The sequence below is a fragment of the Danio rerio genome, chromosome 6 (assembly GCF_049306965.1).
Source record: "Danio rerio strain Tuebingen ecotype United States chromosome 6, GRCz12tu, whole genome shotgun sequence".
NCBI classification, from domain to species: Eukaryota; Metazoa; Chordata; class Actinopteri; order Cypriniformes; family Danionidae; genus Danio; species Danio rerio.
Window position 1 is genome coordinate 7,160,818 of NC_133181.1, and position 11,683 is coordinate 7,172,500.

The 11,683-nt window shown below is 30.8% G+C and overlaps 1 protein-coding gene and 1 long non-coding RNA gene across 22 annotated transcripts in view; one reads left to right on the forward strand and one right to left on the reverse strand.

The window, feature by feature from the left end:
* Window positions 1-11,683, reverse strand: part of ccdc88aa (coiled-coil domain containing 88Aa) — a 177,440-nt gene that overhangs the window by 149,796 nt on the left and 15,961 nt on the right. For all 20 annotated transcript variants that reach the window (XR_012407589.1, XR_012407588.1, XR_012407594.1 and 17 more), the window contains 5 exons: window positions 11,637-11,683; window positions 5,904-6,070; window positions 2,462-2,543; window positions 1,754-1,912; window positions 488-634 (listed from right to left, as the gene is read on the reverse strand). The exon at window positions 11,637-11,683 is cut by the window's right edge and continues 94 nt beyond it. Coding sequence is in view for 14 of the 20 variants with exons in the window: in XM_068218279.2 (XP_068074380.2) it covers window positions 488-634; window positions 1,754-1,912; window positions 2,462-2,543; window positions 5,904-6,070; window positions 11,637-11,683 (602 nt within the window). In the remaining 6 variants the exon portion in view is untranslated. The remainder of the gene's footprint in view (window positions 1-487; window positions 635-1,753; window positions 1,913-2,461; window positions 2,544-5,903; window positions 6,071-11,636) is intronic.
* Window positions 6,908-9,949, forward strand: LOC137495915 (uncharacterized). 2 transcript variants are annotated; one of them, XR_011015904.2, is made up of 5 exons: window positions 6,908-7,056; window positions 7,302-7,445; window positions 8,156-8,272; window positions 8,365-8,406; window positions 8,730-9,187. It is a non-coding gene; the product is annotated as an uncharacterized lncRNA (long non-coding RNA). The 2 variants fall into 2 exon arrangements; XR_011015903.2 differs by lacking the exon at window positions 6,908-7,056 and adding an exon at window positions 9,201-9,949 and having other exon boundaries at window positions 7,393-7,445; window positions 8,730-8,860.

Sequence of the window (11,683 nt, forward strand, 5' to 3'; positions counted from 1 at the left end):
ATGATTGGCTGGGCCATTCTACAGCTTGATTTTCTTTCTTTAAAAGAATTTGAGAGTTTCACTTGGCTGTGTTTTGGATCATTGTCTAGCTGAAATGTCCATCTTCATCCTCCTGCTAATGTAGACGTTGGACTGAAGCAGCTAATATTCATTTACAATGATGAAGGGGAGAGGGTTGTTAAAGAACTACTGAGAGATTTCAGCTGCTGTCTGGGCTTTCACTACTTATCTACACCTCCCTTTCTTCATGTGTTCAATACTTTTTCGCTGTGTCATTTTATTTTATTACACATAACTTTATTTGTAAACTAATTTATTTTGTTTTCTTTGCATACATGGATTTCTTTGGTTGTTTCAACATCCGTTGAAAATTTCAAGTCAACAGCACTTTTAGAAATATGTTTTCTGAAAGAAAAAAAAAAAGGTTACGTGTTCAATACTTATTTCCCCAACTGTATCTCATGTATATGTATTTCCTCTTCCTCACCTCTTCCATGTCATGAAGTTTTGCCTCTAGTAGGAGGTTGTGTTTCTCCAGAGGCTGCAGTTTGTCAGAGCGTGTTTTGATGCTCTGCAGCTGTTCCTCAAGCATGGCTTTACTTTCCATCAACACCTGATTATCCTCCTTTAATTCCTGACAAAAAAAAAAAAAAATTTAGGTGAGATTTCTCACTGATATACATCTAGTATACATACAGTACAGTACTTTACACAACAGTTCACAAGTATGATTTTTTATTAGTACAATTTTAAATAAATACTGTTCTTCTGAACTTGACATTGAACAAAGCATCCTAAAAGACCATGATAACATTTGTTTGTTTTTGAGCACCAAATAATTCATTCATAATCCACATAATTCATTCATGTTGACCCAACACAAATCAAGTTGACATTACTTTTTACAAATTTATGTGGACTGAACATAAAAAAATTAAGTTGCCCCAATGAAATCTCAAGAATTGTGTTGTTTCAGCTCATTTTAATTAAGTAGTTTGAAAAAAACAAAAAATAAAAAAATAATTTTGAGGGTGACCCTGGACCACAAAATTTTATATTGCATGTTATTTTTTCAGGGAAACAGTCAAACATAGTTAAAATTATAGATATTTTCAACTGCATTGTCTCTTTGTATCTTTTATGCCAGAATTAGAATATTATCTAAAGATCATGCTGTAAGTGTATATTTTGTACATTTCCTTCTGTAAAACTATCAAAACCTTTTTTTTTAATAGCATGAATGAAATTTGCCAAAACCGACAACATTGCAGGTGATTTGCTGTGTATTTTCATATTATTTAAACTTCAGATTTTAGATTCTCAGTCAAATATTATCCTATCCTAACAAACCATACATCAACGCAAAGCTCATTTATTCAGTTTCATGGGTTGTAAAAAAAAATCACAGTAATCAAAAATGTACGTTTATGACTACTTTTGTGATTCAGGGTCACATTTGAATGAGGACTAAAGAGAAAATATCCGATTTTCCTAATTTCCATAACTTGCCTAATTAACCTAGTTAAGCTATTAAATGTCACTTTAAGCTGAATACTAGTATCTTGAAAAATATCTGTTAAAATATTATGCACTGTCATCATGATAAAGATAAAATAAATCAGTTATTAGAAATGAGATATTAAAACTATTATGTTTAGAAATGTGTTTCCATTAAACAGAAATTGGGAAAAAATATACAGGGGGTCTAATAAATAAGGTGGCCTAATAATTCTGACTTCAACTGTATACACACCTCCAGTTTTGCTTTGTAAAAGTTCATGTTGTGAAGTTTATCTCGATAGCGAGTCACTTCACTCTCCAGTTTGTCTGCTCTGATGGCTCTCTCTTTCATGGTATCCAGCTCATCACGATACATCCTGGCTGCTCGTGCATCTGTTAACAGCTGCATGTTCTGCCACAGACCCCAGAAGCAGACGAGACAGAGAGAACAAACAAAATCCCATTGAAATAACAACTATTTATTTATATAATATAAGCAAAAACGGCACAGCAGAATTAGACAGATCTTTAGAAAATAAAAGAGCATTCAGTAAAAAGAATAATGGCCACACTTAACAATAAGGTTTCATTAGTTAATGTATTTACTAACACGGATTAATAATAAACAATACTTGTGCAGCATTTATTAATCATAATTCAACATTTACAAATGCATTATTAACATCCAATGTTTGTTAATGCACTGTGAGTTAACATACTAACAATGAATATGTTAGTATATGTGTTAGTGTTGGAATGTGAATGTGAACTGTGTTTTCATTAACTAACATTAACAAACATGAATAAAAGCTGTAATAAATGTATTGTTTAATGCACTGATGTAATTGGTTGTTAGTAAATGCATTAATTAATATGAACTGAATCAACCCTATTGTAAAATGTTACCATAATAATGATAACAAAATGTAGTAAAATTGGAATCTTTTATTATTTTTAGTGCCTCTTGCTGGAGTCTTTTAAGCTCGGCCTCCACACTGTCCAGATCCTGCCTGGAGTCCAAGAACTGCTCACTTTTCTCTTCTCTGTTGAGACAAAGGAAACAGCTGTTTAAAGATTATATATTCACACAGGTTCAAAAAAGTGAACATGCAATTACTAAATCAGCCACCACATCGACGGCATAAAATTGTGTGTGCACATAACCACATCTTCTCTTGAATATATATATATATATATATATATATATAATAATAATAATAATAAATAAATAAATAAAATTTATATTTATAATAAATGGAAAAATATATAGATGAATAAATAGATAAATAAATAAAAATACATATAAATAAATAAATAAATATATAGTTTAATAGATAAATACATATAAATAAATAGATAAATATATAGATTAACAGATATATAAATACATATAAATACATAGATAGATAAATATATAAATTTATATATATATATATATATATATATATATATATATATATATATATATATATATATATATATATATATATAATAAATATAAATACAAATAAATAAATTATTAGATATATAAATAAATATAAATACATATAAATAAATAAATAAATAAATAAATAAATAAATAAATAAATAAATAGACAGATTAATAGAAAGATAAATAAAAATACATATAAATAAATAATAAATAAACAAATAAACAGATTAATAGATAGATATCTATTAATCCTATGAATACATAATTTAAATACAAACACAAACTATAAATACATTTAAATAAATGGATAGATAGATAAATATATAGATTAATAGATAAAATCAAATCAAATAAAAAATAAATAAATCAAATAAATCAAATTAAACAAATACATGAAATAAATCAAATAAATAAATAAATAAATAAATAAATAAATAAGCAGAACCTCAATGACATTAAACTTGACATTAAAAATAAAAACAGCACAATGAGCTTTGGAAAATATTTAATGTGCATCTGTATTAGAAATAAATATAAAAGCATTTTTGTCACTCAGAATGAAATAAACATCAAGTATGTACTAAAATAAACTAGAGTTGTCCAAACACATTTCTCATTTTCATTTAGTTTAATCTATTGTACTAAAATAACTAATTCTCAATATGTTTTAGTAGTTCTTTAAAGTGATATAGACAGAGAAAAATAATTAAGCAACAAAATTACTTAAACTTAAATAAAAAGAGCACAATATTTAAAAAAAGGACTTAATGAAACTTTAAAAAGTATCAGATGATAGAAAACAACACTGCTATCAGGGATAATGTTTCATTAAAGACATTTTCTGTTCTCAACATACTGTGAACATGCACTTGTCTGCAAAAAATAAAGGCAGAGAGAATCAAATTGCATACAAAAATGTTAAGAGCCACCAAAATTAGACATTGTGTTATTCTTAAATGACTGTTCAGATTTCAGAATTTAGACTGTTACCAAATCTATTACTGATCCAATATTATTTAATTTAAATTTGATTTAAAAACCTAACATGACAAAAAAATGTTGTATCAAGATATAAAATCAACTATTTTCACTAAAATAAAGCTGAATAACAAAGTTCACATCCCACATTCACTTTAAACCATAAAGCTGAGCTGCTTTGTTTAGACTTGCTGCTCGAGGATACACTCCAAAAGAGAAGCTGAAGAATGCAGCAGTATAAGCAGTATTGTACAGCGGATTTGTGGATGGATGGGAAAAAATGGATGGATAGAAGGATAGATGGGTGGAAATGTGGGGGTTGACTGTAGCATTAAACTAAGAGGATCAAAGTGGGTCAGCAGAATAAGGACGGACCCTGCACTGTGCCAGGATCTATTTAATCTGGGGCAAGCTTCCTACAGACATCTTACTCTTACCACAGATTCAGATATTACAGGATAACCAGCACACCATATTTAGGTAAATCAAATGATAAAGTCATATTCAGGATGACATTTGAGTGCAACTCTTAGAAGTGCTATATATGATATTTGCTTTCCATATTATTATGGGTATTAAATGTTAAATTTAAAATACATTAATATAAACATTGAATCTCTTTGTAGGTCTTATTGCTTTTGCCGGTCTCAGTTGCCACCTTGGACCAAAAAAAAAAATTAAATTAAATTAAATTAAATTAAATTAAATTAAATTAAATTAAATTAAATTAAATTAAATTAAATTAAATTAAATTAAATGATTGCATTTACGGTTATCAGTTGCCACCTCAGAATAAATAAATAAATAAATAAATAAATAAATAAATAAATAAATAAATAAATAAATAAAAATAAAAGCAAAAACAAAATATTAAATTAAATTAAATTAAATTAATTATTGCGTCTACAGTTCTCAGTTGTCACCTTGGATATAAAATAAAATAAAATAAAATAAAATAATAATAAAAATAAAATTATTGCCTCTATGGTTTTCAGTTGACAAAAAATCTTGGACAAAAAAAACATAAAAAAAAACAAAATTTATTAAATAAAATTAAATAATTGTATAAAAATAAATTAAAAATAAATTACATTTAATTAATATAAATCGGGACCAACACTATATTGTCCTTTTTACACTACAAAGCAATATTGCTTACTAAATATATTTGTTTTATTTTAGTTTAAATATCTAAACATTCTCAAAATCAAGACACAACTATTTCAAAATAACATCAATATAAGATAAAATCCTGTTTTCTGAAAAGATTTGTCAAAAGTAAGTGAGTTTATAAACGAAAAAAGTGAATAATTTTTAGCCAAAGTTTACTTTTCTTAGCCCACTAGCAGATATTTACATAACTTGTCAATTGAAATAAATGAAATGCTTGTTTTGAGCATTGACACATTTAATTAGATATTTTACAAAACACTTGACAATAAGGTTTCATTAGTTAATGTATTTTCTAACATGACAAAACAAACAATACATTAATTACAGTATATAATAATTGTTCATAAATTTAGTTCAAGAAAATACGTTGTTACTTCTTGTTAGCGCACGGTGCAGAAACTAATGGTGACAAACACAACTTTGGATTGTAATAATGCATTAGTAAATGTTGAAATATGATTAATAAATGCTGTACAAGTATTGTTTTTTTCTTAGTTCATGCCAGTTAACCAATTAACTTACAGTAATTAACACCATTAACTAACAAAAACTAATGGAACCCTATTGTAAAAAGCCCCCCAAGTAAACACGTCTTAGTTTTAAACTGTTTAATTATTGAGAATAACAAAAAGACAACAGGAGATGGCTTGATAAGTGCCGTGTTCTTGCCAGTGTTGACATATTTCCATATGAAACAGGAAGTCACAAAATAATAACACTCTCATAAAATTACAAATTGCTTTGCTGAGATAGTAACTGTGTGTGTATGTGTATATGTGTGTGTGTGTGTGTGTGTGTGTGTGCGTGCATTTCAGCTCACAGCTCCTGTCTGAGGCGTTTGATCTTGGCTTTAGCGTGGGTCAGCTCTAGTGCCAGATGCTGCTGGGATAAAGGGAGTCTGCTGCTTTCGGGCTCTGAGAGAGACGAGTCACTCCCAAACACTGCAGACTTCATCATCTCTTTCCCCTGCATCAGCTCCACGATGGCCTACAAGCAGAGAAAGAGAGGGATTCAAGTGAGAGAACTGTTCTGGCTTGGTGGTGTAAAGTAACAAATTGCAAATACTCAAACTACTGTAATTGAGTAGTTTTTCTGAGGTCTTGTACTTTCCTAAGTAGTAAAAATGTGTACTTTTACTTTCCCTTGAGTACATGTTTAGTGCTGTATTGGTACTCCACTACTTTCCTTCCACCTGCAGTTACTACTTTATTTTTCCTTGTCTACGGGGATTAGAAAAATCAGTCCTGTGATTTCAATCAAATCACACAGAGAAGGTAAATCACATCATCATGAACTACCTCAAGACATAGGCGCTTTATAACGGCAGCAAACTGTTTGAAAGCATTAAAAGTGTGCAAAATGTTTACACGCAATGACCCAGAGACTGTTTAGAAGCATTTCACTGATAAAAAGATGACGGATGTTTACTGTATAATTACCGAATTGCCCTTTAACACCCAGCCATCCCTAATAAATAAATGGTTGGCATGCCTGATGAAAAAATGTCAGCATTTGATGTTAATATGATGTTGGTTTCAGATGTTGGCTCAACGTTGGATTTTGATCACTTTCTAACAACCCAAAATCAACCAAATATCAACGTCATTTGATGTTGTTATTGGACATCAAAATAACGTTGTCCTTAGAAGCTGCACTGTTAGACATTTCTGTAAATTACACAGTTATTTACTGTATTTCACCCAGTGTAATACTGCAAATTCCTTTTACGGTAAATAACTGTATTTACCGTTGCATTATGGGAATTTAGTGTGATGTTGAACAACATATACAGCGATGTACTGTATTTGTAAAAATTCGTGTATTATACTGTATTTTCCACAACTGCTTCAACGCCACCTTGCGGCGATTCGACTACTCTGCACCACATTTTGCCTGAGGACCCTGGAGCAATTCTGGAGGACAATTTATTAGTGTGCCTGAAGAACATACTGGATTTAACAAACTTTACTCTGGTAAGCTGAGGCAGTGTTTCATTTTACAGAATGTTTTGTGGACGAGAATAGAACAAAGTAAAGTATAAAGTTGGCTATTATTATTTTTTCTGGCTTGGCGTTATTTCGCCCATTTGAGAAATATATCATCTATTAAGATGTTACCTTTATTTAATTTATTACATTAACACTACTATTACTTTAAATAAGACTGTTTATGACTATTAGCCATTGTTCTCGTCATATCTTTTTATTTATTTACATAGGAACCGGTGTTGCAGCGGGTTTTGGTTTAGGAGGGAACCAGAGGTATGCAGACAGTTTTGGAGGACACTTAGCACGAGACAACGGTCCGGCAGAGAGTGTTTTCCCCCAGAAGAATATGAATGAAAGACCATCAAATAATCCAGGTAAAAGCGTGTCTGTCTGTGCTGACAACACTCGACATTGATTTGAGCACCTCTATTAGCATTTGTTTGCTCGGCAACATTGGCTGAAGCGATCTTAAAATGGTAATGTTAACTGTTAGCTAAACTGAGCTAAGTTTATACTGAATTGGACTCAAACTCATTTTAACGTGCAACGTTTAACTTATATTGATTTATACTATATATATTAGATGTTGTGAACTTATTTTTCTCTGGTTTAGAGTAACTTATAACGTTAGCTTGAGAAAATAACATCGCGACGTAACCTATAAGAACGTTAACGTAAATCTATACAATATGCATAGAGGTAAAGTTGGTTTTATATTCGCACATTCGTTCATTTAGAAGACTCTATACTGTTTACCATGTTACTTTAAATATTCGATCAGAATTAGCTTGCCAGTATGACTTGAAATCAACATTAACACTGTTTATTTGACCATGAGCATGTTGTACTTTGATAGTCATTAGCTGCTAAAATGATTTCGCTATTTAGAGTTTGCAAATAATACTTTTATGAAATTAAATTATTAAGGGGAAGTCTGAATCTGCTAATATAAAACCTATTTTACCTCTATGCATTATGCTAATAACCACCTTTTTGCTATTTATTGTTTGCTAATTATATTTTTATCACAACTCTTGACATTTGGTTTAACATAATTGTTACCATTATATTTTTTTCTGTTTAGATATGGCACTGGCACAGCAGCAGGTTTTGTCTGAAGAAACAAACAGCATTTCGGAGGAACATCTTGATCAGCACAGCCTTATGCTTAAAAAATAAGCAAGACCAGTAAGCAACCAAGGTAAACAAATAAAAAAAAAGTTGTGTGGAGGTTGTGGATTGTAGCATGGTATTCTTATCTGTATTTTTGGCTTTTTTATGGTCTCAATATAGAATACTGGGAGCCTGCCTGTGCAAACTGGACCTCATACAACAGTAAGTACTGTACATCTATTTGTTTCTCAATATAGTAACGTTACTTTTAATACAAAATGTGTCACATGTTTAGTTGCTAGCTAAATAAAAAAAAATCTTTTTCCCTTTTTTATTAAACCATTTAGTAGGGTTTTTTTTCATCTTTGTTTATAATATTTTTGAGCAGATTGAAGTCTGTCATGGGTCAGACATTTCAAAATATAATAATTAGTATTGGGATACATGCATTTGTCTATGTATTAAATGTCTTTTTCCCCATTTCATGTTGCCTAAATATTTTGTAATAAATAAAAGAATAAAATTTTTTGTATAAATAATTCCAGAGGATGAAACAAAATGCACAGCAACAACCAGAGTGAGCCAGAAGATAGCAGGAGAAGTAGTGAAGAGAATGACAACCATGAACAACAGTGAGTTATCCTTCTTTCACCAGCTAACTGAGAACTTGGATTAGGTGAGACACTCTCAATAGTTGTATCAGTATTCAGTCAGTTTTAGTTTATTAGGAATACATAAAACAAATAGTCTAATCTGTCCTGCAGTGAATCAACCCATCACAAATGCTACAATGTTTTTGTAAAACCTTGTTAGGGAAAAAAATAAACAGGACATTCTGGTTAGTTATCTTTTAAACATGGTAGTGAGCAGGTTATGAGCAGGAGCCAGTTGCTCAGTACCAGCTGAAAACTACCCCAACCTAGCTGCCATGCTTCAAAATAATTAACCAGTATATGATTTATTTTTTTTAAACAAGCTTCTTCTATGCTTATGTTAGTCTGTTTGTCCTTATCCAGAATTCTTCATAATCCTGGACTGGGCCAAATCCTGACCAGATGCTGTGGTGGTCATGGAGGAGTGATTCCTGAAAGACACACGTGATCAATGAGTTTCCGCATTGATCCAATGGGCCAGCCTGACCACCCGCTGGTGAACTTTCAAGCCTCCGGTGCCTAGACTGCGGCCTTGCACAAGTTTGGCTAGAGGAGAATGGTCGTGCCCAACTGAGCCTGGTATCTCTCAAGGGATTTTATTCTACACTTTCGTCAGTTGGTGAAGTTTGTTCCATGCCACTGTCGCCACTGGATCGCTTGGCTACGATTGGTGGATCGGTGGATTTGCTCTTAAGTGTTTGGACTTTCAGCAGTGACATTTACTGCTTCAATTCTGAAAACTGGACTGAAGCAGCTTCAATTTACAAGAACTTCTATGTTAAGCTGCTTTGACATCATTGATCTACAGTGTAAAAGTGCAATAGAAATAAAGATGAATTGCATTTGAACATGTGAATTCAGACCTTGTTGAGCATTTGACACCAGAATTAGTAATATTTTAAAGTTGGGTTGTTTCTGAGTCGGCTAATAGTTACAAATATTTATTTTTCCAACAATATGCAATTCAGAAGTTTAAATTTTTATTGTACATGTATGTTCTAGTGCTTTGTGTGATTTATTTATTTTTAATGTGTTGATTTTATTGCTTAATGTAATTTTCACACATTTTCCTTAAATGCTTTAAGCATTATTAATGTTTTAAAGAATGGAATATTTTGTTATTGTGTCTGGTTTAATGTCAGTAGTACTTAGTACAATTGGGTTTTTTTTTCTCAACAATATGCAGGTCAGACACTTAAATTAGTTTTGTACATGTATGTTAATGTGCTTTGTCATTTTCAATGTTTTTTTTCTTAAAATGAGATATTTTGAATGATTGAAATGTAATGTTTTTACACATTTTTAAGCTTGGGTTAAGCATCTCCAATGTTTTAAATAAAGAGTGTTTATTTTGTTAATATTTTGTAATTGTGTCTTTTTTAGGTCTATAGTATTAAAATAATATTAATAAAATTATATTATAAAATATTTAGGACAAAATTAAAAGGTTTACAGTAGCTAACTGTTAACTTAGGTGTTTACAGTAGTTAACCATTTTCAGACACTACGGTAACATGCTGTAAATGGATTTACAGTTGTATACTGTAAATCTAAAATACAGTAACTTACTGGCAACAGTGTTGCCAGTAAGTTACTGTAAAAACCCTTTGAAATGTCTAACAGTGTGGCTAGACTTGAATTTTGGTCACCTGACATCACAACCTAAATCTAGGTTTTAGTTTTTGTGCTTTTAAATGTGCATTTTTCATTCAATGTTTGACGTAATCTCAACTGAAAAATGATGAGAGGGCGGTACATCGTGTAGCTCCTCCCATTTTTAATGCAGCCAATCGTGTTTTGTTTTTTATCACCACTCTGACAGTGAGAGTGATTGAGCTCAAGCGCATCAAATGAAAGCATGAGAAGTGTCTTGTCAGATACTAGAGAGCATTTGATTAGTCAAGCTTTGATGAGAAACTGAAGTTTGAGGTGATGTGAAAATATTGTTGATCCATTTAGGAAGTTCTGAAAATGTTATTCATGAACATTCACAAAACATTCAACATTTTTAGGAGTTAAAAAAACTTTTTGTGTTAAACATTTAGCCAACAATATGACAAATGTAGCATTTTAAAGTTTTTTTCTGCATATTTTGAAAAATGATGCAAAGTAAAAATAAAAATATGCGGATAAATCTGTCAGAACAAAGTAGAACGAATACTTTTTGCTTACATTTTGAAACATTATATGGCAAGGCAAGTTTATTTATATAGCACATTTCATACACAGTGGTAATTCAAAGTGCTTTACATAAACAAGAATAAAAGAGACAAGTGTAAGAAAATGATAACAAATAATAAAAATAATTTTTTTTTTTTTTTAAATAGATAAAACAGATAAAAATGTGCTAAAATGTTATAAGATAATGAAAAAAAAACATAATAGTGCGATTTGTCGGATGTAGCACAGTGCTCATTCAGTAAAGGCACAGCTAAACAGATGTTTTTCAGTCTTGATTTGAACATGCCTAATGTGGGAGCACATCTGATCATTTCTGGAAGCTGATTCCAGCAGCGAGGAGCATAGTTGCTGAAAGCTAATTCACCCTGCTTTGACTAAACTCTTGGAACTTCTAGTTTATTTGATCCTAAAGATCTGAGTAACAGTAATCCACCCTGCTGCTAATAAAAGCATGAACAAGTTTTTCTAAGTCTAAATATGGCTAAATAACATGATAGAAATGTTACCAGAAAAACATTTATTCATTATTTTGCAAGAACCTTGTCAGATGGTTAGCCAGAAACCTATTTAAAACTGAGTGATTATTCCTGAGAAAAGTGGGGGGACTTTTGAAGATACCTCAAATTGGCGGTCTCGCTGGTCCACTAACATTTTGAGATTAACGG